This window comes from Sceloporus undulatus, chromosome 6, assembly GCF_019175285.1.
Source record: "Sceloporus undulatus isolate JIND9_A2432 ecotype Alabama chromosome 6, SceUnd_v1.1, whole genome shotgun sequence".
Taxonomy (NCBI): domain Eukaryota; kingdom Metazoa; phylum Chordata; class Lepidosauria; order Squamata; family Phrynosomatidae; genus Sceloporus; species Sceloporus undulatus.
In genome coordinates this window covers 47242993-47269428 of record NC_056527.1, presented here as the reverse complement: position 1 = coordinate 47269428, position 26436 = coordinate 47242993, and the positions used below count along the sequence as shown (strand labels likewise).

General features: G+C 38.5%; 1 protein-coding gene across 3 annotated transcripts in view; it reads left to right on the top strand.

The window, feature by feature from the left end:
• Window positions 1–26436, top strand: part of ZNF385D (zinc finger protein 385D) — a 443232-nt gene that overhangs the window by 320908 nt on the left and 95888 nt on the right. For all 3 annotated transcript variants that reach the window (XM_042477445.1, XM_042477444.1, XM_042477447.1), the window contains one exon: window positions 22520–22630. In XM_042477445.1, the coding sequence (XP_042333379.1) occupies window positions 22520–22630 (111 nt within the window). The remainder of the gene's footprint in view (window positions 1–22519; window positions 22631–26436) is intronic.

Sequence of the window (26436 nt, the reverse complement as noted above, 5' to 3'; positions counted from 1 at the left end):
GAAAACATTAAAGCCTGGATACTGATGAAGTTCAAAACATACTGACCTTCTCAGTCAAAGAGCCAAAAGGAGGATTATTTTAGAGGATTATTTTAAACTTAGATCAGGTTGCAACTTATAATACAAGGACCCCATCTTGCATCTCTGCACTAGGGATAAGTAAAGCTGTTTCTGTTTTGCATCTCCCAGTCTTCTTTACCATTGGTAAGGAACATGGTAACTGCAATCCTCTAACAAGTCGAAAGTTGCATTTTGCCCTTTCTAGGTTAACATGAATTTTAGATACTGAATAAACTGCAAGAACCATTCCCATGACTTAAAAAGAAACATCACTTAGGAATGACTATAAGGCTGACTGCCACAGCTGTCTGATTTCATCAGTATCGCTTGTAGCTAAGCTGCTGGCAAATCTTGTTTCTCTCTTTATATGGATATCCCTCAGTGCAAGGGTGGCTATTTTTTGAAACAGATATCAAACACCTTTTAAAATATTAATTTAAAATATTGTAGTGACAAGTCAAAGCATAACAAGACCTGGTCGCTCAAGGGACTCAAGCGGGGTGGGAGATGAGGTTGTTGTCAAGATAAGATTCTAGCTGCATACAATCCAGTGAGAAGAGGGAATGGTAAGATCTGAAATGAACACAGAAATTATTCGCATGGAATTTTCCCTAGCATTGAAGTCAACAAAGTAGCTCTTATTATCCATAGCCCTGTGTGCACATTAGATCTTCCCTCTGCAGAATTGTTGAGCTGAAGCTATTATGGCTCATTATGAAGTGCAAAAAGGGGTGAAATAAGTGCTTTGGGTACCATCTCCCATGTTTCATACCTACTCATTAAAATGGTGGGTCTCTTGTTCATCCTTTTTTGTTGTCATCTTCTGTTTTTGGTTTTGGATTGTTGTTGTTGTTTGCATTGATTATTACAGTAATTCTCCTTGTCCTTGTGCACAAGTTGATGAACAGTTGTATTCAGGGTTCTGACCAGCGGAAAGGTAGTCCCACCAGTGCCACTACCTTTCCATGGTGATGGGGTTCTTTGTTCCTGTGAGGCAAACAGCTGTGGTGATGTCAACAGTGCTGCTGGTAATGTCTCTTGTGTCAGACAGCTTTTGCTAAAGAACCAGACTAACTGTGCCAAACAGCAATAGTGGAGGATGATGCTGGAGGAGGATTTTGTAGAGATAATTGTAGTGGCACCATAGCTAACACTTGCTAGTTGTGCATAGAAGGAGGGCATCGTAAACCCCTTTTGAATGCCTTATGAGACAATCCAAAATGAAATGAGGTAGTGCCAGAAAATGAAACTCCCAGGTTGGCTGGCACTCAAAGAGCTACTGAGGTACAGCAGAGGAGAAGTATGAATAGCGCTTTGGTTAATAATGCAACTGGACTCAAATCAAAAGGACTTCAGTTGTTGACATACTTAGAAGTGATAGTAAAGTCCAAAGCTGCACAACACATATTATAAGAGCATAGAATGTGAGAAGCATGAATCAGGGGGACTTAGACATAGTAAAACAAAAAATGAAACATAAACTTTGCAATACTTGGGGTATGTGACAGAAATGGGACTTATTGATTCAGAAAATTACACAGTGTTTTACTTAGGAAATGAAAATCTAAGAAGAAATGAGGTAGCATTAATAGTGAGGAGAGATGTAGCAAAAGCAGTCAAAGTATATAATGCAAATTATGACTGACCAAAATCAATGATTTCAGGGAAAACCTATCAATATAACGATGACAATATAACTAGACAATGAAGACATTGAAACAGTTCATGTTCCAAATACAGAGGCAGAAGAAGGAGGAAACTGAAAGATTTTATGCTGGCATCCAGGAGGACATTGATCATATAACAAAACAGGATTTTTTCTTTAACATAGCTGATTGGAATGCAAAAGTGAGAAATAAAACATAATCAAGGATTATACAAAAAATTGCCCTAGGATCAAGAAATGAAGTGGAAAAGCAACTAATTGAATTTTGCAAGGCCAATAGTTTGTTCATCACAAATATGTTGTTCAAGCAACTAAAGAGGCAACTATACACATAGGCATCACCTAACAGCCAATATTAAAATCAAATAGACTACAGAATTAGAAGTAAAAGATAGAGAAACTCCTTTCTCTCTTTAAGAGCAGGAGCAGATTGTGGCACAGACCATGAACTGCTAACATTTAAAATTGGAGTACACGTAAAGAACACTAAACTAACCATGATGCCAAAATACAACCTGAAGAACATCCCCGTAGAATTTAAAGATACAGCTGGCCCTCAATATCTGTGGACTTGCCATGTTGTTTCCAATGGCTGATGAACTGTATATGAAAGATGAAAGGATAACAGAATGCCACAGTGGGTTTAGGAAAGGAAGTGAGACTAGGGATCTTAATGCAAACATATTTTTAATAATGGAATGCACCAAAGAATTTCAGAAGAAAATCAACCTGTACTTTATAGATTATAACAAAGCCTTTGACTGTGTAGATCAGTGATTCAAACTCTGGTCCTGCAGGTATTTTGGACTTCAGCTCCAAGAAGCTTCAACAATCCTGGACAATGGTCTGGGATTCTGTGGGTTGAAGTCCAAACCATCTGGAGAACTAAAGTTTGGGAACTATTGGTATTGATCATGAAAATTATGGACCTCTCTTAAAGAAATGAGTGTGACACTATGTTTGATTTTCCTCATGCTCAGGACAAGAGGCTATGGCCTGTTACAGACTGCCAAAATAAAGCTGCTTCGGGTCTCTTTGGAGGTATGCTATTTAAATGATGCATGCATCCTAAGAATCTGGAAGCTGCACCAAAGCTGCACTCCAGTGCTTAGGAATGGAGTGTGGCTTTGGTGCGACCTCCAGACTCTTAGGACCCATGAACTTTTTGTTCAGTAGAAAGAGTTGTATGTACTATATACCCATTGTGTGAATAGTCTGTACTTCAGCTGGTTTTAATCCATTTTTTTCCCTCTGCAGATGGAACATGGGGCAAATATTAGTAGGGATGAAGTTCATTTGTGGATGGCTGCTTTTAATTAAGCCTTGACATCCTTCTCCACTGGGTACATAGAAATTGCCTTCCATCAAAAAGCAGCAGCACATTTCAATAAATTAAAGTTTTATGTTTGCTTCAAATTAAGTAGTCATTTCCAAGAGTGCAGTGCCTTGAAGGCATGAGAGATTGCAGACTGTTTAGATATGATACTTTGAACTTCACACAGTTGCTTGAGCAGAACATATGCTTGTTATGCATTTCAATTAAATAGGCAGAAACCCAATTTTGAAAAATTTACTGTGAAGAAGAAAATCAAAATTAGCACTGAAAGACATTACTGCATTATACAGAGCTGAAACCATTCATTGCGGCTGTTAAAAAATTCTAGTGGTAGCCCTCTAAAATTATGTAAGCCACATAAAATTGGGATATATGTCTCAAGTTAAAATGGAAGAAATCAGAATGTCCTTGGTGTTTGGGATATAAAGGACTCAGGCTGCATTCACACTGCAGCATTAATCCAGTTTGACAATACTTTAACTGCCATGACGCAATGCTATGGAATTGTGGGAATGGTAGCACAAAAAACTCCCATTTCCACAATTCCACTGTGACACTTGCTCTAACCTCTGTTCTGTTAAATATGAAAACAAAGCATAACAACTATTAAGCCATTTGACATATAAACAGGGCTAATCCAACATGATCCATGATGTTGGTGGTGTTCTGCCTGTGTGTGTGTGTGTGTGTGTGTGTGTGTGTATATTGTTTTATTTGACAGTTTTATGCTCCTAATTTTTCAGTTGAATGTCAGTGTTAATATAAAGGTTATTAACTACCTGACTTTTTGGTAAAAGTAGAAGACCTGTGTATGTGTGTGCATTTTTTCTCCACCATTTATCCATTTAAACATACTTCCTCTGTTTTATAACCCAAATATTAGCGGTATTTAGACTATTTCTTGTTTGTTTTCTTCTTAATAAATTTCTAATGCTTTAAAACATTTCTAATGAATCTAAATGATGTAATGGCAAGCTGCAAGCAGTTTTTTTTTAAATTACAATAAATTTCCATTTTATATCTCTGCATATGGTGCCTGGATATATATGCAGTTTCTTTCTAATTCAGTAATATGTTCGATTAACAGGAAGTAGCTTAACTGGATAATGCTGAATCTGGAAAACATTTTATCTTTGGAGAGAAACATCAACACATCCATTAGGACTAAAAGCCTTTACTTATTAGAGCTTTACATGAGGAACGGAAATCATACAGCCCTCCAAATATTGTTAGACTGTAGCTCACAACATCCATCATCACTGGCTTTGCTGGCTAGGAATGGTGAACGCTGCAGTCTAGCACATCTAAAATTCTACTCATTCCCTGGTCCAAAATGACTTCCCCTTGAATTGTGGTCCACATTCTTATTTTCTCCCTTTGCCTGTGACCTCTGTTTTAAAATGTTCATATCACATCATTCAACTCAGAGGTCTAATTTAGTCCATAGCATAAAAGTATTCTTCTACTTACGCTTGACATTCTTGCAACTACTTGACTTCAATTTATTCCTGAGAGATAAAACGGAAGTCTTGCACCTGAAGATAATATTTCATTTGAAGTACCTTACTTTAGCAGCAGGTGGGCCACCTGTGACTGAGAGGGGCATCTGGACAGAAGGAGCAAAGTCCCCCATTTCTGTCCTTTTCAGTGATTCCCACACTTTGATCTTCTATGTGTTTGGGCCTTCAAGTCCCAAAATCCACAGAAGTCCCCGAATCAGACAAAAAATATTAATCTGTTAATGATCTATAGTATATATTGAAAATAACAGTTCATGTTGGGTTTTCTTTTCTTTAATCACTGCATATTTAAGAAAAAGCAAGGAAGATTCACTAATATTCTAAACTTTTAAAGTTTTGAAACCATTTGAATAGGATAAATTACAGTGCTTCTAGTCAACCAACATCTGAAAGATAAATAGAACATCAGTATGATTAAAATATAACTCAGTGGTTAACTATTTAATGTATTATTTCTTTTTAAAACATAACTGAATAATTCACCTCAAATTTTAATTAGTGTAGACCAGTAATTGGATGTAACTTGTTACCTGTAATGATGTTAATTGTGACACATATTCTGAAGGAATAAAGAGCAATTTTATTTCAGTAATGACAAATTGCAGGCCATAATTATTTTTGGTATCTGTCATTTGCAGAACTACATGGGTGGGCAGCTGCACCATCAATCCCATTGCACACCCCATGTAGAGAAATGACAACAAACATGTCAGGTTACTAATGGTACAATGGAATTAATAACAATATAACCTAGCTGACCAGTCCAACAGGGACCATAAGAGATGTGCTGATGCATCACATGGTGGTACACAGACAGTTGATCCATTGAGCAGCTGGTCATGTAGGGCATCCAATGTTCCAGTGGCTGGCTGGCTGGCTGGGGAGTGATTGGCAGCTGCTGGTGGAGTGTCCATGTGCTCGTGAACATGCATTTGCAACAAAATGGGGAGAAATAATGGTGCAGCTTGTGCCATGAATGCTACGTTACAATGGGGCATTCCTTGCAGCAGTAGGGGGCAGTGTGGACTACACAACAGTTGTCAGGCCATTGTAGTTGCTGCTGGTGCAGCCAGCAGTTTTTCTCCATGAATTGGGGAACCCTGGGGGTAAGCCGTCTTTTCTCCATATAGGCTCCCAGCCTTAGATATTTCTGGTTCTTATCAGGTCTGAGGTATGAGGAAAGAACAAGAAGAGTTTATTTCCCAAATAATGGCTTGCTTCATAGCTGGAGATATTACAGCCAGTCTCTTTCTGGCAGGGAAGACATTGTATTGCCTCTTCAGTTACTTTTTCCCCTTTCCCTCTTAAATGGAAAATGGCAGAAGCAAGAGTACAAATAATCTGTATCAGTACTTGGAACCTTTTTTTTTGGGGGGGGGGGATAACGTGCTACTCCTCTCTCTCATTTTTATCAAAAGAAATATAAAGCATCTTATTAAACTGGCTAAGGCCGGTTACAGACCGGCACTTTAGTGCGTGACAAGCACGCACAGGGTTACAAAATGGTGGTGCTCCGCACCGCCTAACTCTAGTGCGTGCTGTCAGCACTAAATGGCGGCGCCCTTCCATACGCCACCGCCGTGAGGACGTCACGGCTGCGCCGCCTCTAGACGGGGCGGCGCGGACGTGACATCCTTGCTCCGCGCCAGGGCGCTTAGTGCGCCCTGAACATGGAGCAGGAAGGAGCCTCCGTTTCGGTTTAGTGTCCTGGGCGCAGCCTCAGATGGCTGGCCCAGCGGACTAAAGAAAGGGGCCAACGGCCCCTTTCTCTTTCTCCCCGCCGCCGCAAGGGTGTCCTTGGGGCTTGAAGCCCCAGGGACACCCTTTTCAGCTGCGGGGAAGCGGCATTTTGCTGCTTCCCCGCAGGTGAAAAGGGCGATCGGGCCTCAGCGGCTGCCGCTCTGCACACTAAGGCCCTGATACACGGGGAAAGGGGCGGGTGCAGACCGCCCCAAATGGGCGGTCTATAACCCGCCTAACTTTAAATCCTAAAAATATATATATATATATATATATATATATATATTATAACATTTATGTCACAATTAAAAAAACAGCATAACATGTTGTAAGGTCAAGTTGCAGTGAATCCAAAAGAGAATTATACAAATGTTGTCTCAATACAATAAGGACTACAGTCAGTACCACTGGGGATCCATTCCAGACCCCCCCCCCCCAATCTAAATGTGTTCACACAGCCATACCGCCATCAGGAAACTGCCCCCATTGTCCCCAGGGGAGCATGAGCAGTGGCACACTGCCATTAGGGGCAACAGAGGCTGTCCTTAAAGATGGCGCAGCTGTATCTCTGAGCTGCCACTGGGGACAACATGTGGTTGCTGGCCATGGATGGGAAAGTCAGCGGATACCGAGGGTTGACAGTATTTATATAGTATTAACATCATAAATTTGCAAAGTTGTATACAAAGATAACACTCTGCATTTTGCTTTCTTAATTTAATTATAATATTTTATGCCATTTTCTATTTTGGCTTTCAGTTAGTAGCTGAACATGGACATTTCCCACAAAATTCATGCTGCTGAAGATAACCTGCTCCCCAATAAATACACAAAGAGTTTTACTGATTTCAGTGCTAGGTGGCGGACTCTTGCAAAATAATCCAGGTACATCATGTGATACTGTTTGTAGGACTGTCAGTCAAGAACATTGCCAATGTAAGTTAGCTATTGCTAGTTGCTTTTGTATATGTTCTCACCATAAATTATTCTTTACAGAATAATGTTAATTAGTAAGTGATAGATATAAAGATTGCCAGGGACGCCCATTAATTCCATTCCTTATCTGCTCAGATCTTAGCTTGCTGTACACGCTGTATTCAGACTGGATTAAAATGTAATTTCTTGCATCATTAGCTTGCTTGATTAATGCTTGATTAATCTTAGACAGCAAAACTAATTGTAGAAATCCAAGATTTTTGGCATGCTGCTTTAAGGATGTAGGTTTCCTCTTTCTGTTTTGTCTCATTGTAAGTATTGTAGATGAGAAGAGAAGCCTGATGCTCATCTTTCTTAACAATTAACCTGCATCATGTACCAGTCATTTCTCATTTCTGTTTTCTCTCTTTCCAAATGGCCGAATACCATGACCAACTTTTAACAAGTGCAATTACAGAGTATTTGCATAGTAAATTGAACACCATTAGCAAAATCTTCATGCTGCTCAAAGAGCATTAATGCAATAGCTTGTTGTAATTTCTCAGGACATCACATGTTCTGCAATTTTCACTTTCTGCTTAGTTGGATGTGAGGGATTCCGTCTTAAGACCTGCTGTCTTTACAGGATCTCTGCTGTCACTGATCTCTTGCCTGGTTTAATCATGGAGATGGTCAAATGGAGAAAGGGGTGGGTGGGGAGGTGAAGAGTGGTCTCGGCACTGCTTCTCTGATCAGTCCTTTTGAGCTGATCACCTGCCAATACTGAGTGCTGGAGAGGTGGGCACAAAGGAAAGAGAGTCTGTTGTATATAGATAGTTATTTTAGTAACCATGTCACTTCCTGTGCTGGTGTCACCCAGTGCAATATAGACTCCTGCACCCCTAGTGACACCACTGGGGACAGGTCAACCTATCTGGCTTATTAGCCAGGAACTGGCTGAGTACCTGGAACAGTTTGGAGCAGGGGAAATGCAGAGCAGCAAGAAAGTAATCAGGGAGGCAGCAGACCTCCCTCCAGTGGAAGTGATGGTATTCTTCGTTTCCTCCCGTGTACAGCCTCCCCTCAGTTCAGCACCACACTGATATATGTCCTTAATTGAACTTCCTTCCAGCTAAGCCTTGTGGCCTCACCAAATAAGAATAAGAAGTATTTTCCTGTCCTTTACGATGATGACAACGATGATGGAATACTATCTTGGTAGCTTTTGAACGGTAACATGATGGTGCTCTAAAGATAATTCATTTAATTTCTAAAGATAATTCACTTTAAATTCATTTAATTTTCATGCATAAATTCCCCTTTGCCATAGGGAACCGACCTCTTCCTGAATGTGCTGTGGTTTTGCAAGGAGTAGACGTGTAACACTTTTTTGACTTCTTAACTAATTTGGGGTCTCAGTTTGATTTGGTGGTGATCTTCTTTCCACATTACAAGCTCTGGTTTCCTTTATTTAGGATTTTAAAGGTTGCCAGTTCCCATGCACATCAAGCTGATAGTAAGCACCAATGGACTGTCTTGATTAATCAAAATTCATAAGATTGAGCTATGCAAAACTGCCCATGGGCAGTCAGCTTCCTTTAAAAAAACAAATATGAAAGCTTTAACCAGTGGATACGGATCAGCTCTAAATAAATGTAAAGAGTTCGCAGAGCCTCCAAAAATGCTACTTTCACATTCCAGCTTTCCTTACAAACCAGAATTTGGGGAATGGAAGGAAAGGTCATGGGAAACTGGAGAAAGGTAGGAGCCCTGATGGCACAGTGGTTAAATGCCAATACTGCAGCCAGTATTGCAGCTATAAGGTTGTGTGTTTTGATCCCAGGTTACTAAAATTAGCACCCAGCTTGCTGGTGTCAATTAACTTACACCTTGTAAACCACTTAGAGACTACCTAGTGCAGTATGAAGTGGTATAGAAATGAAAATGCTATTGCTATTGCTAAAATAAGGAGGGGGAAAAAGAAATCAGTGTTGTCACTTCACAGCACTATTAAGTGCTCCTTAATAGACTGCCAAGATAACAAGGATATAGTGTGTGTGTGTGCGCGCATGCGCGTGCACGTGCGCGCACAGGTGAGAAAGCAAGTAAGTGAGCTTTGTATGCCCACCTGCCCTCCCTCCCTCCTTCCTGCCGTTCTAGCCTGTCATGCGAGCACAAAGCAACAGTTTCTGATAATTGGCTGCCCAGGCTGAAGTATCTGGACTAGAACATATGCTTTCAGCTGATGACTGGAAAGGCTCCTTAGGCAGTGATGATATACCTCATTATTGGTGGTGCCTAGGGGATGGGGGAGCACTATACCCATCTTTAGTATGCCACTGGTCCCAACCATGCTTAAGAAAGGGATGTTGCCTTCTTGTACGCTTACCATTGTGGGTGAAAAGATAGACACAATGACAGTGTGCTGTGTCCAAATTAGAAATATTAGCTCCATGTAGGATGCTCATGAAATCATCTTTTCTGATCCACAAGCTAGCCTTTCCTCTTTTGTGATCCACAAGCTTGCCTTTTCTCTTATTTCAAGCTTACAGAATTCCTATGTGCTACTAATTCCCAGCTGGTTTTTCCCCAACTAATTAACCAAATACTTGACAGTACCCAATAGTCCTTGATATTATTACTCAGAGATAATATATAAACATGGCTTTGTAAATGATTGCAATAGCCAAGGCCTTTTCTTACCCCACTGTAAACACAATAATTATTATGGAAGACAGCTTTACAGCAGAGAATAGATTATTCCAACAAAGCCTGTATGAAATGGTAGGAATCTCCAGTGGTAGGAATAGTAGGAATCTCTGAAGATGCCAACCACAGATGCTGGCAAAAAGTCAGGAAGAAAATTTTCTAGAACATAGCCACATAGCCCAAAAAACCCACAAAAAACCAAAGCCTGTATGAAATGGTAGGAATCTCCAGTCCTAATGTTTTAGATAGCAGTGGCAAGAGATACACTGTTTGCTCTGTGAAGCTGTTGAGAGTGTATTGGCATTATTGTATTTTCGTTTTATTAAAGGTCATGGTTTGGGGGTAGTTTCATACAGAGGGGTTGGCTTTAAATAATCCTTGGATAGTTTTATTTCTATTTTGAACCTCTTTTGTAGTTCAAATACTGTAAGTTTGTCTCTCCAGGAAACAGCATGCTTTTAACAAAATTAGACACGCTGCAACTCATCCTCAGGGTTTCATGATAAATTTTGTTTGTTTGTATTGTTGCTAGCTCTGGCTTCACATGCAGGCAACAAAAGTACAGTTCACCTTCATATAAAAAGTACATAGAATTCAGAAGAATGAACAATCAGACTTCTTTTCAACCTGTTCTGGTAAAACATGACAAAATTACATATTGCATTATATTTAAGTGATAGATGCCATTACCTTTGAGACATGTTGATGGTGCAACAGGAGAACAAAGAGGATAGAATGCCTTGTCAGTAGAAAGACATTTTCAGATTAGAGAATTGCATAGCATTTTCCCAAGCTCTGAGAAATAAGCCTATGATAATATGAGGGGGCTGGAGCTACACTTTCCCCAGTGTTTTCCCTTCTATCATTCATTAACACCCAAGGTATCTTTCACATTATACTATATACCTATAGCTCTGTGATTCCACTTTAACTGCCATGGCTGCACCCTAGAGAATTATTGGGTTTGAAAGTGGAGCTCCCTGGCAGAGAATCTAACTGCCTCATAAGGTTACAAACCCCATCAAACTGTGAATCCCAGGGTTCCTATAGAATGGATCCAGAATGGTTGAAGTGAGATAAAATGGATATAATTGTGTCCTGTCCAAGCATAATAAGAGACTGTGTGACATATGCAGGAGATGAATGTTTTTATAGCAATTTTTAATAGCAAAATTGGTGACCTACAGTTGGAGTACATGCCAAGCAGTAGTGTGGATTTACAAGGTAGTTATACTCATAAGGAGTTTCAGCTGGTTAGTGATTTGGTGGATGTGATCATTCCATTCCCTTATTATTTTCTCAGTGCTTCTCATTTATCACTTTTCTCTGATACCTCATGTTAGCACCATCTGTGTTTCTGATTGTCCGAGAGATCCCAAATTCTTTGTGCAGTGTATTTTTATTTTTTTCCATTCTTTTTATCATGTAACCAAGTTCTTCATTGGGATGGGTACACTTGGATTTGGGGGGCCACACCATGTCATTTCTGGCCACACTGCACCTCCACAGCAAGCATTTAGTGTGACCAGAAATGGTTCCATCACTCATGTTGCCCCTCAGAATGTGATTATTAGCAGTATTTTGGCCTAGAGAAGTGTTGTTGTGGTTGCAGTTCGTTGAGGTGTTCAAATTGGGTCCCAGAATCCTCACTGCATCAACCAAAGGGCTATATGGAATGTGTAGGCTACTGTACTGAGGTTTCACTCTTCATTGCACAATGGTTAATAAAAAAGAATCTCTTACATTGATTAATAATTACTTGGACAACAAACCTTAAGATAAAAGTGCCATTGTAGGTTAGATGTTTTCTAATTCAGCAGTATGGCTTTTAAATTGGATTGTTTTAGCTTGTGGTCATCTCATCCAGGTTCTCAGATACTGGCATTTTTACATATAATTAGTTGCAGGTCAGAATAAACTAGTATTTGGGGTTTGTCCCCCTGAAATTTTTATACATGTTAGAGATCTTGTGCTTTCACAACATTATTGCTGTGTGATGATGAACCATCGTTAAGATGGTGATAGAATTCAAAGACAGAGCCATGTTTGTGAGGATCAGTATGCAAGGGATCTTGCATTGTGGTGGATCACATCCATACTTACTCCTCAGAATGGAAACTAATGGCCAGAAATCTTTCTCCCCTTCATTTTTGTTGGGTTTTCGGGCTTTGTGGCTGTGATCTGGAAGAGTTTTAGGAAAAAATTCTTCCAGAACACAGCCACATAGTACAAAAACCCTACAAAACACAATGGATTCTGGCCATGAAAGCTTTGACTTCACATTTCTCCCTTTCCTTTGAATGTTGAGCCCCTTCAAGTTAATGGAAGAGGCATGAAACAATGTGACCCATCATACAGTTTAATTGGCATATGAAGTTAGTAACCCCTTGAAATAAGCAGACAAACAACACAGGCATGTGAAAAACAATTAACTGTAACGGATTGATCTACTTTATTGGGTGACTAAGCCTGTGCAATTATTTTTTTAAAAAACTACTGGTTGATGGTGGTAGCTTTCAGATTACTTTTCCTATGAATCTAATTATAACAGATTTTAGTATTCTAACTTTCATAGTTAGCTATCACATTCGTTTCCCCCTCCTTAATCCCTTGTTTAATTTTCAAATTTAAGTTACCCAAGGGAAGACATATATAACTTAATATATGTAATATAATCCTAATTTGTATTATAACTTTTTGGAATATGTAGACCAGAAAAACAGAATCTTGAGACTGGTTCAAATACAAACACTAAAATTTGTGGAGTTGATGCTTGGTTCATTTTCAGCACTGAACTTTCAAGTGTTGATGACATTTGATATAATTAATGCAGTGCCAACAACACTGAAACCTTGTTCTGGAGGTACTGAATTTACCTGAAAGAGCAGTTATGTCTGAAAATTCAGTTGATGCCTTTTGTTGAAGATGTATTCTATGAAGATATGTTGTTTCCTGTAATATTTATAAAATATGTTGATTTATTATTTCATACTTAATATTCTATGAGTTCATGTCTCCATGTGGAAATAGACATACATTCATATATTTGTAAGTTTTCTATGAAAATGCCATTACCCATTTCATTATTTTGTTTTCTGTTCAGCGTAACAGAACAGAAATCCTATTTTTAATCTGTGTTTCTATTTTAAATTTAAAACAATCAGAAAGCATAAGCAAAGAATGAAAAAAATATTTCTTGGATTACAGAACTCCCCAACCACCATGCTAGGGGATTTGGGAAGTTTAGACTAAAAAGTAACTTTTCAGTACTCTGGGCCTAGGTAAAAATAAGCTTCCTATTCTATCCCTAATTGTAGCATTATTTAGCCTTTATAAAGGCATTCCCTTTTTAATTGCAAGGATGAGAGCAAGAATAGGTATCCAAGTGCCTTTATACACCTTTATTGCTTTCTACATGGGGATAGACACATTTTGAAAAGAAAACCCTCTTCTGTCCATGAAGGCTTTTCTCCATTGATTTCGAGCCTTATTTTCTGAGGACTCCAAATTATGGAAAGAGAAGTTGGTATTCCTTTCAGAAAGTCACCCTGTATTCAAGGCGGGTGATGAAACAGTGACAAACTGGGTCCTCTCTACTGCTCCATCTCGTGTATTTCTTTAATCCTATTTGGAAAATTAAAGTAAGGCTAATGTCAACATGCTTAATGTTTTTTACTTGGCAGATTTTCATTCTTTAAAAATGAGTACAGATGCTTGGGGATTTCATGAAGAACCACATGTGCTATGACTAATTGGGCAGTGCCCACTGGCACAATCTGCAGGGTGCCAAGAGGGAAAGGGACACAGCTCTATGTGCCACCATTTCTTGCTAAGCGATGGAGAGAGGAGAAGGGAGATTTATAAAATTAGGAAATTCTTTTAAAAAGTGGAGGTTTCCCCCCAAGTTTTGTTTTATTTTAAATATTCAAGTTTACGATTGCATCGGGGTAGCATTTCAGTGCATTTATAACTCAAAACAAAACAAATGTGGGTAAACTAGCAATTCTTAGATTACAGGATTGGTCTCTTCAAATACTTTATGATATCTCCTAACCTTTTATTTCAACAATCTTTGGCCTCTTGAATTTCCATAAGATCTCTTAGTGAGAAAAATGGAAATGGAAGACGCTGTTTTCCTAATATGGCTGTTGCCTGCTGTGAAAACTTAATACTCTAGCAGCATACTTTGCGAACTGCCTTCTTCCTGAACCACATGAAAGTAGGTTCCTTTTAAAAGAAACAAAGCAGAGGAAAATGTTGCTTATTTTGAGTATTTATTCAGAGAGGAAATTCAGGACTTATTCCCAGTTAGCCCATGGTTCACTGAAACCAACTGTAAGCTAAGAGGAAATAATTCAAACCATTTTATCATTAACCATTTTTAAATTAAGAATGCATCCCATACTTTTATACTAGCATTTTACACTGCAATAATACACCAAAATCTTTTTGATGGAAATAGCAATTAGAAAATATTTCTTAAGTGAGAAATAAATCAGGTAAGAAGGAAAAGTAATTGGAACAGACTGAGACAAAGGAAGTGATGAAAATATATAATAGTAATTATATTTACGTGCTTGAAATGTTCAAAAATCTTTACATTTATTTTCTTACACTGGGTCTATAAATTTATCAGAATGAGATGGTAATGTGATCATGGAAATCTGACATGTCTGGAGAAACAATGCTTTTATGACTACTGATTGTACCACTTCAAATTGCATATTGAATCACCCCCTTTTTTAATGGCCCAGTAGGAATCTATTAGTATACCAGGAGGAAAATGTCTAACTCAGTACCTTACCTGCTGCAAGAAAGCAGGAAGTATTTAAAAATGTTTCTGCTACTTGAACTGGTGCAGTTAGGCTTCTGCACCTCATTTTTCTGCATGTTAGATTGAAACTAAGGGGCAAAACAGACCAGCAATGAGAGCCAGCCTTGGGGTGACATGGGGGCATGGCGTATGCATGCCAGAACCCCAACTCTGCCCCTAAGCTGGTGTCATGCCATCCTGCTGATCAGACAGCGGGCGGTGTTACGGTGTTTCTGCGGCATGGTGTTTACATGTGCCGCGCCACAGAAACAGGGAAAAGCCACCACCATGGCAGAAAGGGAAGCTTTTTTTTTCAACCCAAAAGGAGCGGCATTTTGCCACTCCTTTTTGCGTTGGAAAAATGTTAGATCAGAGCTGCGATGTGTCATGGCCCCAATCTGATGCACAAAGAGGTGGTGTGGCACTGCCCCTTTAGGGCTGTCTGTTTTGGCTCTAAGTCATACTTTTGTGAAGTCAAAGGCTTTCATGGCCAGCATTCATATTTTTCTGTGGATTTTCCAGGCTAAGTGGCCACTTTCTGGAAGAGTTTATTCCTGACATTTCCCCTCCATCTGTGGCTGGTATCTTCAGAAGGTGGTGGCATGGAAGTGTGTTGTGTAATATGCTTGTATGATCCTTGGTTGGGAGGAAATGATTTACATGTTAATCTCTATGTTGGTCTGTTGTTGAATGGCAAGGCTTCAGGATGGAAGGGTATGCATGGTGGATGTGTGTCTGTTTAATTAGCAATCCATTGTCTGTTGTTGACCACTCTGTGTGTTGGTCAACAACAGACCAACACACAGATTAGAATGTAAATCATTTCTTCCCAATCAAGAGTCGCACAAGTATATATACTGCACACATGCCCATGCCACCACCCTCTGAAGATGCCAGCCACAGATGCAGGTGAAATGTCAGGAATAAATTATTCCATAATGTGGCCACATAGCCTGAAAAACCCACAGAAAATAATGCTTTTGTACTTTTGAAATATATAGACCAAGAGAAATGTGGCTGACAAGTCTAATAATCCAATTCTTGATAACTGATGAATGCATGTTTTCTGTTTTTAATGTGCTCAGACTGGGGTATACTGAAGGTTCAAGTAAAACTGAAAGTGTGGGAATTACAGCTATTTTTTTAAAATATAGAGTGTAACATTAAGTAACAATATGAACAAACTAGAGAATAATGAAGGAAATGGCCGTAGGAGAAAATAAGTGGAACCCTGCAATAATTTTTTCCATCATGGAGTGTTTATGTTCAGGGTTCCAGACAACCCATTCCCCCTTCCTGCCCTCACAAAGCCAGCCAGCATACTTCGTCACCTAGTATGCTCAGTCCTTAGGGAGTAAGAAGAGAGACACTGATGTTTAATTCTAGTGATAAGAAGCCTTTTCACACTACATAGATATAGCACTATATTCCACTTTAACTATCCTGCGGTTTATAGTCTGGTGAAGCCCCAGAGCCCTCTAAACACCTCTCCCTTAAACTGCAGATCCCGGGATCCCATAAGATGGAACCATGGAAGTTAAGGTGGACTCACAGCAGTCACGTAATTGGATTTGTCTATTGGGTCTTTGTATTTATCCAGTGATTCCTTTGAACAACTTTCTCTTTCACATAGGTTCTCACTATGAATGAGGACATGACTTATCCACACATTGAGATGTAGCTCTTCCTTTCTCCTCCATTTCCAACTCCTCCATTAGATTACCTCTCACATATCAATCCCCTTCACATTGTACAGTTAAAGCACTATGATTCCACTTTAACTTGCCATTGCAACAAACTATGGACTCTTGGAATTTGCAGTTGAGGGAAGGGTTTTTAGATGTCCCAGTCAGAGATATTCTCTAGTGCCACCACCGGACTACAAATCCCAGGATTCCATAGGATGCAGCAATTTAAAGTGCATTCACACTGCTATAATTGTATAGCGTGAAAGGGACCACCATTTTCACATTTACTCTCTCCCCACTGCACCACCACCGACAGTCAGTCAACATTCAAAGTTATTGACTATACTCAGTCTCTTTTGAATTTTTTTCTACTGAGGGAAGGAGCATCTATTCTGAAGTATTTTTGTTACTACTTCACAGACATAGGCCAAAATCCAGTGGCTAATCTCAATTAGAACAGGCCCATTGAACCCATAGGATGTAAGTACTGTATATACTCATTTATAAGTCGACAGCAATTTTGGGGGCCAAAATCATGGATTTTGATATTGCCCATGGATAAGTCATGGGTCAAACACCAGGGCATGTTGATGTACAGTTCTGTAATTCTGCCCTAGTTGTGACTGACAATTAAATTTAGACCCTTGTTTATATATTACAATTATTTTAATAATGAACATAGTTACATTTATTTGGGAAAAAACATTAATGGCATTACATGCATTTTTTTCTTTTAAAAATAACATACTATGTTACTAGTTAGTAACACATGAGTTTTTAAATCATGTTTTAAAGAAAGAAAGCAAGTAAGCATATAAAAAAAATCCTTAGAAATGTCCCTAATCAGTTCCTCCAGAGACCTGAAATAGATAATGTCTTAAAGTAACTGTTGGCATTCACTTTAAAAATGTAACAAGTAATGTTGTCCTATCTTAATAGGTATAACTTCAGATGTAGCTTTTATGAAGTTAAATTCAAATTTTGCTGCTGCCAGTTTTAGGGTTGCACTGGAATTGCTCATACTTCTTTCTCCTGTCTCATTTCTCCTTTTGCCCATAAAAGCAATGGCATTGGAAGTCATTGATAGGAGTGAAAACATAGGGCTTTAAAATGATAGTTTAAATGCCTGTAATGTCCTCATTATGAAAGACATTGTCTTGTCCTCACAACAGTCATAACTAATCTTCTTAGATTAACAGGTTAAGGTTTGAATAAACTGAACATTTTAGAATGGGTTGGCTGTGACAGGGAACAACAGAAAGAGAATATGTTTTTTGCAAAGAAAAATGATTCAGGCATGATTATATATAGCACTTAGTCATTATGCATCTTGACAGTAGATGAGAGATTTTACTAGTTCAGATGAAATGTTTTAGAGGTCTGAAAAGCAGCATTTCACAGCATTATGTTTTCACCGACAAGGCCAGAAGCAGTTCATAAATAAATAAATAAAATGTAAACTTGTTGAATTTCAAATCACTGGCTAATTATTCATCTAAATTACTGAGGCAACACTGAATAAATTAGCTATGAAAGGATGAACCATTCATGATTGCACACCTAGAACATGCATTTTAAATATGTAGCATCATTGGCTTTCAGTCGTACTTAAAAGCAAATTATATGAGCTTGTTTTCTCTCTCGTTCTCCATTATTTAGGTATTTTCATGAACATGTCCCCTCAGCTGGCTCCCTTGTTTGTTCAAGATCTTAATTATTTATCTGACTGTGATAGAAAACTGAGAAAAATATCTTTTGTTTACAAGACTGTAGATATTCTGGGTGATATTTTATGCATTCCTATATCCTCTACATGTTTTGCCTGACCAAAACTGGAGCTGAGTACTAACTCAGTATAAGTTGTTCCAATGCCCTTAGAATAATCCAGAAGATACTGAGCTCCTGAAATTCCCATGTAAACATCAAATACTGCATCCCCCAGCAGCTGGTGTGCTGCTACAGCAGAACAAATGCAGAATAGCTGACATTGCCTGGAAACAAGGATTTGTGAGAAGGTTGGGAGCATGCATCAAATCTTTCCCTCAAGAAACATCTTGCACCTTTCAGATTAATAAGAAAGAGAAGAGTGTGAGAGAGAATTGAGCATCCCTTATCCAGAATTCCAAAATGCTCCCAAATTGTCCACATGGGTAGCTGAGATAGTGATACCTTTGCTTTTTGCTGGTTCAGTGTTCACAAACTTTCTTTCATTCTCTTTATTAAAAATATGTATAAAATTACCTTCAGGCTATTTGTATAAGGTATATGTAAAACACAAATGAATTTAGACTTTGGTCCCTATTGCCAAGATACCTCATTAGGTATATATAAATATTCTAAAATCTGAAGAATCCAAAACACTTCTGGTTCCAATAATTTTGGATAATGGAGACTTAATCTGTACAGAGAATGGATGGCAAAAGAACTCAGGGGATTAAAAGAATAAGTCTAGAGTCCATATACAGATCAGACTGCCTTACTGAGCTGGGCTGTTCTTAAGATATTTCTGGAATCCTTACCTGTGGGGGTTCTACACATCTCCAGACATAAGGAAGGACTGATGCTTTTCTACCCATTTTGAGATGGCCCAAACCATGAGGAAACCTGGACATCATATGCACCAACATCAGCACACAGTAGCCAAGACATACAACAGGCTTATGTTAACGTTTTAGCATACTGGCCATATTATTAAAAACAAATTAAAACATAAAATTAAACATAATAAAACAGTTTTATAATAGTACAATTAAAACATTCATTGTTCTTCTTGTTGTTGTGTACATACAACTTGTTTCCTATGTATAGCTATCCTATCATGGATTTTCTTGGCAAAATTTGTTCCAAAAGGGTTTGCCTTTGTCTTTTTTTGAGGCTGAGAAAGTGTAACTTGCCTAAGATTAACCAATGGGTTTCCATGTGTGAGCAGGAATTTGAACCCACGTGTCTAGAGTTGTAGTCCAACATTCAAACTACTACACCACAGTTTCTGTCTAAAATAAGTATGTAATCAAGCATTATCGTGTTATCTGACAGTCTCCCACGTTCTCTACTTTGATAGTCCTTTTTCTTTTGTTTTGCTTCTATAATCCAAACAGGTTCTTCTTAGACTTCACAAATATGCTGTGTGTTTATGTGTATTTGAATGCAGGAGAGCAAGAGATCCCTCTGCCAGTTCTCCTTTTCCTATAAGAAATGGTTGGGCAGCTTATCTAATATTTATTTAGAACTTTATGGGTTAGCAGCCAGTTCTAAAAGAAAACTCAGGGGAAAAATTGCTAGAGCCAAATATAATTCCAAAGCTCTGACTCTTGCTTGTCTGCCCTGACTTCATTAGGAACTGGGATTTATGGAGTTATATTTGGAAAAGTAATTCTGACTTGCTGTATCAAAGTGCAATTGGCAGGGTAGAGATTTCTGCAGCTGAACCAGCTTTTCTTAATCACTTTGGCTACCATCCAAACCTCTTTGCATATAGAACAACATGCAGAAATCATGAGGTTCACATTTAGAGATCCATTGTGTTGCTGGTAGAATCCCAAGGATCTGTACAAAAGCACAGTGGAAACTGTTGCTGCTGTTGCTGCTCCTTTTTTCTTTCTTTCTTTCTTTCTGGTATAGGATTTTTAAAAACCTGCTTGGGTTGATTTAGGTGAACTCAGAAGATTATCCTGAAGGGATACAGGATGGCATCTCCTGGAATTGAAAGCTGGATTCCATAATAATAAATGATCCATAGTGTCATATTTATAGTGCATGACCTACAAAGGCTCTTGTTCCTTCCTAGGGTTTCATATTGTGTCATGTGTTCAACAGATGATGATGGGTTCAGCTTTTAGAGCTTATAAAAAGTAGGCTTTGCTTCAACATGATTTCATTACATTCTGTACATTTTAAGAGTACTTTCAGGCTACCTGTTTAATCTTGAATGGACAGTATTCTTGCCTCCATTTCAGGGTAAACTTTGTGTGGGTATTTCAGGTAAAGCTCAAAAACAGGGATAAATAAAGTCAGAGTCAGTGCCAAGCAATTTATGTCATTTGTTGGAAGTTTCATTTCTGGTCTACCCTTTTGTCATTAAGTTATTCGAAAGAAAACAATGTCTGATAAATTCTGAAGTTTGTCCTTTAGCCATTCCTGCAATGCACTTAACAAAATACAGTAGTTATAGCCGTTTTAATATCCAGCAAGAGCAGATATTTTGTAAAGCTGTCGGTTCTTGATTGTCCATTCAAGACCAGTGCTGCTACAGTGGGCTCTTGGCATCCTCTGGGGTTTGGTTCCAGCACCCCCCATGGGTGCTCAAGTCTCACTATATACAGTGGGACAGTAAAACGACGCCCCTTATATAAAATGGTAAAAACAAAGTTTGCTTTTTGGAATTTGTACTTTTAAAAATATTTTCAAGCAGTGGATGGTGAATCTGTGAATAAAGAATGAGTGGATATAGAGGGCAGACTGTGCCGCCACAAAATATTCTGGATTAGAACACAGGTAACTCATAATACAGTATATTTGCAGCTTGCTGGGACAGCTACTCTTAGTCTAGTGTGAGAATAGCAGATGTGTGGATGAAGATGGCACCATCGTCCTTGCTAATCAAAAGGTCCTAGCACTTCAACAATTTCTGTAACTATGGTTAGATCACATTTTTGGAGGATGAAGAACATATCAATTCAGGTCCGCTGTATTTTGTGTTTCATGTGCTGCTTTTTTCCATTTTCTTTTCCCGAATAAGTTTTGTTTTTGTTTTTAAATGACCATATCATTGCAAGTGGATTTCATTGAAATGCCAGCATATTTAGAATACCATACTACAGTTTTGCCTTCAATGGAAAAACCTTTTGTGACATATGTAGTAGTACAACTGATGGTGTCTTTTTCCACCCCTATCCTTCTGCTTATGTATGAAGAAGCAAAGACTAATCAGGGACAGTCTTTGCCAATTTGGGACAGTTGAAGGGTGTGATTTTCTGTATTACATACTTTCAGTATATTATTTCCACTTGATGATGCAGAGAAGGAAAAGGAGAAGAGGGGAAACAAATGAAATGAACGATGTCAGTATATGTGGAGGAGATACAGCATTTCACTGTGTTTAAAGGAGCTGATAGACACTGAAACAAGAAAGAGAAGACTCACAGGCCCATAGTATTAACTGTTGTTTCTAAAGTTAAGAAACATATCAGAATGTTCAATACTTTATTTCTTTAATATCAGAAATATCAGAATGTTCAATACTTTATTTCTTTAGAATCTAGCAATTTGCTATGTTTGTTCAAAACTGTATCTTCAGAGGTGTTAATATCACTTTTCTTCAATATTTGATTTTCACTTAAAAAAGATTCCTGCTCCCTTTCCTTCCTTTCTTTTTCTTCCTCTATAATATGAATTTATAGAGGAATTTCTATATATTATAGAGGAATTATAAATTATAGAGAAATTTTGCTGATTCTGTGGATTGCAAGATCTGCAGGTTAGCTGTTTAAGGCCCAGGTGCCGCATGATGGGGTAAGCTCCCATTGCTAGTCCCAGCTTCTGCCAATCTAGCAGTTCAAAAGCATGCAAATGCAAGTAGGTACCACTTTGGTGGGAAGGTGAACAACATTCTGTGTAATCATGCTGGTGACATGATCACAGAATAGTCTCTGACAACATTGGCTCTTTGGCTTAGTAATGGAGATGAGCCCTGCCTCCTATGGTTGGACACAACTTGACAACCTTGTCAATGGGGAATACCTTTACCTTACCTTTATAATATGATTAGTGGCCAAAGTGGTGAAGTAGTGGTCGAAATGGTCATATTGCTTGACTACAAGTCACCTGACAGCATAGTAAATGGTGATGAATGCTGAGAGTTGCAATTCAGTGGCATCTGGAAGGCTACACAATGCCCACCCCTGATCTATATGTATACGCACCAACATATATATGCACATGTATCTATACTTGCACATATATCACTCTCAATGTAGAAAATGACTTTGGAAGTGTGGAGATTGCATTTGTTAGTACAACTGACACAATTTCAAGAGAACAGAAACACTTTTCTTTCTTCTCCTTTTGTTTCAGATGGACCCAATTCAAAAAGCTGTAATAAATCATACATTTGGGGTACCTCTTCCTCACAGAAGAAAGCAAATCATATCGTGCAACATCTGCCAATTAAGATTTAATTCAGATGTAAGTACACAATTTATCTCTCTCTCTCTCTTTTTTTTTTTGGAAAAAATGTATGCATGATATAATGTGTGTGTATATGTATTTCCCCAATGGAGCTCATATGGTATTATTTCACATTTGTCTTTTGGTTAAAGTAAAATAATGGATGTGATTGTTTGGTGTCTATTGTCTCTGCTTTTCTTTTTGGGTTTCTCTTCCACAATTCCAGTTTTGCCAATTCTTTTATACATGCATTACAGGAAGATCGATCTTTTATCACACCAAGCTGTAGGAGTATTAGCCCCTTACACACCTGCAAGCCTTGAATGTTTGACTTACAGTTTCTATCCTAAAGGCTTCATTTCCTAAAGGTGATGTTATGTTCCTATATAAGTTTAATGATAGCTTTGTAGTCATTTTGGTACTGTGAATCTATACTTCACAAACACATTTTAAATGACAGAAGAGCATATAATACCCTCTTTCCTGCATTATGGTACTGTACTTTAGCAGAATTAAGTGCTTTCTGTGTTAGCAAAGGATAGATACACAGACATGATACATTACTAGTCTATGAAGGCTTTTAGATTAAAAAATATTTGACTTTCTTACAGGCTCAAGTGATAAATTCTTCTACCCCATAATCCTTCTGCTGATTTGAATCTGCTGTATTGTGCTCTCTTCCAAGTCCATAAGATTTGTTCTTATTTTGCTGAGTCAATGTGAAGTGTTCAAAACATTCTAAAATATGAAACTTATTGTTGCCATTATTGATCATATTGTTACGGGGCAGGATACAATTATATTTTGAACCTGTATTCTGCTAGCAGAATTGTAGGAACCAACACAAGTGGGGGAGGTGTGACCTCCTCTGCCCATATCAGCTTCCACATGAACACCAAAATCCTGATCCAGAGGTCTGGGAAATTCAGGCAAACCTCAGGAGTTTAGGTAGACAGTTTTGTCATAAGCATTATGGGGGTTTAGACCAAGGAAAAGGTTTGCTTAAGGTTTTCCTGCATACCTGTGTTTAAAATGAATGTGCTGCATATGCCCTTCCTTGCAAAAAGGAGATTGTTGAAAGAAACATTTGCAAAAAGGCAACCTAGAATGATAATAATAATAATAATAGGTTTTATTAATAGAATAAAATTAATAGAAATGCAAAAGGCAAACCAGGAGGATGGAAACATTTGATGCTCATTATTATAACAGTACATTGGATAAATGGCAGAACTGAGAGGAGATTTGAGTTATTACATTCAATCCTAAATTTAATTTAAATATTTACCTAATTATCAAACTATCCCTAAGGACACTACAATGCTAATTGGCTCAGGGCCAATTTGTACATGATTTCTAGACATGCTATGGCCCATCTGTGAATCCTACTAATTGAATATCTGTGTAAATGTGTTACATTAATGGATGACAGATACAATTTGTTGTCAATGAACTGTTAACTTGTACATATAATGTAGCTTCCCAATGCCTTGATTGCAGCTCACAGAACTCGAGCGGATTATGTGTAAAAGCATTTCACACATTTCATACATATCTAGTCATACAGCACACTCAAAGACATAATATTGACCTTTCAGACTGGGGTAAATAAATATTTCTAAGGCCATGCATTCTACCACTTCAGAGCATTATTTTTACCATCAACGTCACATGAACATCACTGTTAGGAAAACTGTTCTATATTGACACCTATGTTCTGTTATTGTAAAACTGAGATGTGGCTATCTTGCAGCGCTGTTATGAACCATTAGAGGTATGAACTTCATAGCTCACAGAGGAACAGTAAAAGGATGAGATATGTTACTGGAAATATGTTTACTCTGATCTGTTTAACTGAAGAACACAATATTTATTTTTAAGCTATCAGTGCTTGCACTTGATAGCAAATATCTTTCCTACTATCACTATCCTCCATGAGAAAACCCTTGGACAGAAGTGGCACTGCCTTCTTTCTAGCTATGATATGCCAGATTAATAGTTTTGCTCTCCTTTCCACATCATTCACTACTATGAATTCCGTGTTTCTTTACTGGTAAGGTAAGGAAAGTGAACAACTCAGAGGATGACTTTGCACTTACTTTATCACAGGAGCCAAAGATAAATGTCTGCTGTGAATGCTATCTGACTATTACCATGCTGACAAGAACAAAACCTTCAGGAAGGATGTGACCCTGTCCAGTTTTGTGCTCTGCACGCAAAACTGGGTGGGTGGTATGCTGCAAGAGGCATGTGCTGTCATGATTTATGCCAATTGTACAATGGCTCCACTCCACTCTCATTCCACAACATGTGGAGGTTGAAGACAGGAGAAGAAAAGAAAGAAAAAAAAAAAGAGGGAGGGAGGGAAATAGAACTTTTTAAAAGAAAGCTTGAAAAAATTACTGTTTTGCACACATATGCCAGAATAGTACATTTGGTTGAGTAAAATGTCAAAATCATATTAAAACCCTCCTTTTGAAACAAAGAATTCTTTAGACATAGAGAGAATCCATTTTCTTTACATCAAAAGGATAAGATTTAAATAATTAGTAACAGGCAGAAACACACTTGGGTGTGGTATGTCTGCATAATTAAAATATTTTCCATTAGACTGAAGCTTATAGTTTCTCGTTTTACTTTGAGATAGGGCAGCTTTTGATAAAAATTCCATTTAGCAGACAATATCCTCTGCAATCACAATGTCTTGAAATTAAGTTTCCAAGAAAACAAGGAGTGCAGCAGTCTGAAATCAGCTGTAATTTTTTTTGGGGGGGGGGGGGGGGCACAGATGTTATATGTCAGTGCTCCTAGTAAAAGAATAAGTAATTAAGTAGCAACTTTGTCCTTGGTGGGATAATATAGTTCAGAGAACTTTGTTTTCCAATATTAAACCTTAATTGGCAGGACACACAGTCCTTCTAGTCTCATATCCAGAAAAAAAATCAGATTTGATTTCAATATAGTAATTTTAATTCAAATGCTTATGACATGCAGGTATTTAGCAGGAAAATGTGTTGTATATAAAGCCTGCTTGGATTGGTCAGCTCTCCCTGCCTGCCCAGCCCTCCCTGTCTCAAAGACTAACAGAGCAGTAGTGCAAACATGGCTCTTTTTTCCATACCCTGGGCATCCCAGACGCCTGCAGTTTGCTCCACTTTTCACTTACCACTTCCCGGTGAGGCACCCCCTCACTCGTCATCGGGACTGCGTTAAGTCACTTCTTTCCACGGATCCTGATGAGTAGATTTTCTTCTACCGTACTTGTACAGCGCCACCCTTGCTGCTTTCATATGGTCGCCGCATACAGTGGGGATGTGGCTGCAGCCATTTTTGAGCTCTCCCCACCATATGCAGCTACTGCAGATTCTTCAGTCCGGCTCAGAAGTTTCAGCACCCACCCTATAAGACGACACCTGGTGTATAAGATGACCCCTGACTTTTGAGAAGATTTTCCTGGGTTAAAAAGTAGTCTTTTATGCCAGAAAATATATTACATCGCAGAAATGGACCTACCAAGGAAATAATGAGATGACTAATTAAGAATGCTAAATGAACAAATGCATAGAAGGCTAATTTCCCCAAGTTCTTACTGCCTTGAGCGAATGGGCTGAATTTCCAACTTACAATTATGTTCAATGTAAGAACAAACATTATGTTCATGGTTTTGGGATGACCAACTTTAAAAAGGCACCAATAGGTCAGACAAGACAATCATGCTATGGATTAATGGCTCTTCTGGATGGAGAAAGGCAGGCTTCAGGCTCTTACTTGATGGCCTGGGAGGCCAGAGGAGAAACGGGCAGCCTCATGGCCACGGGAAGTTT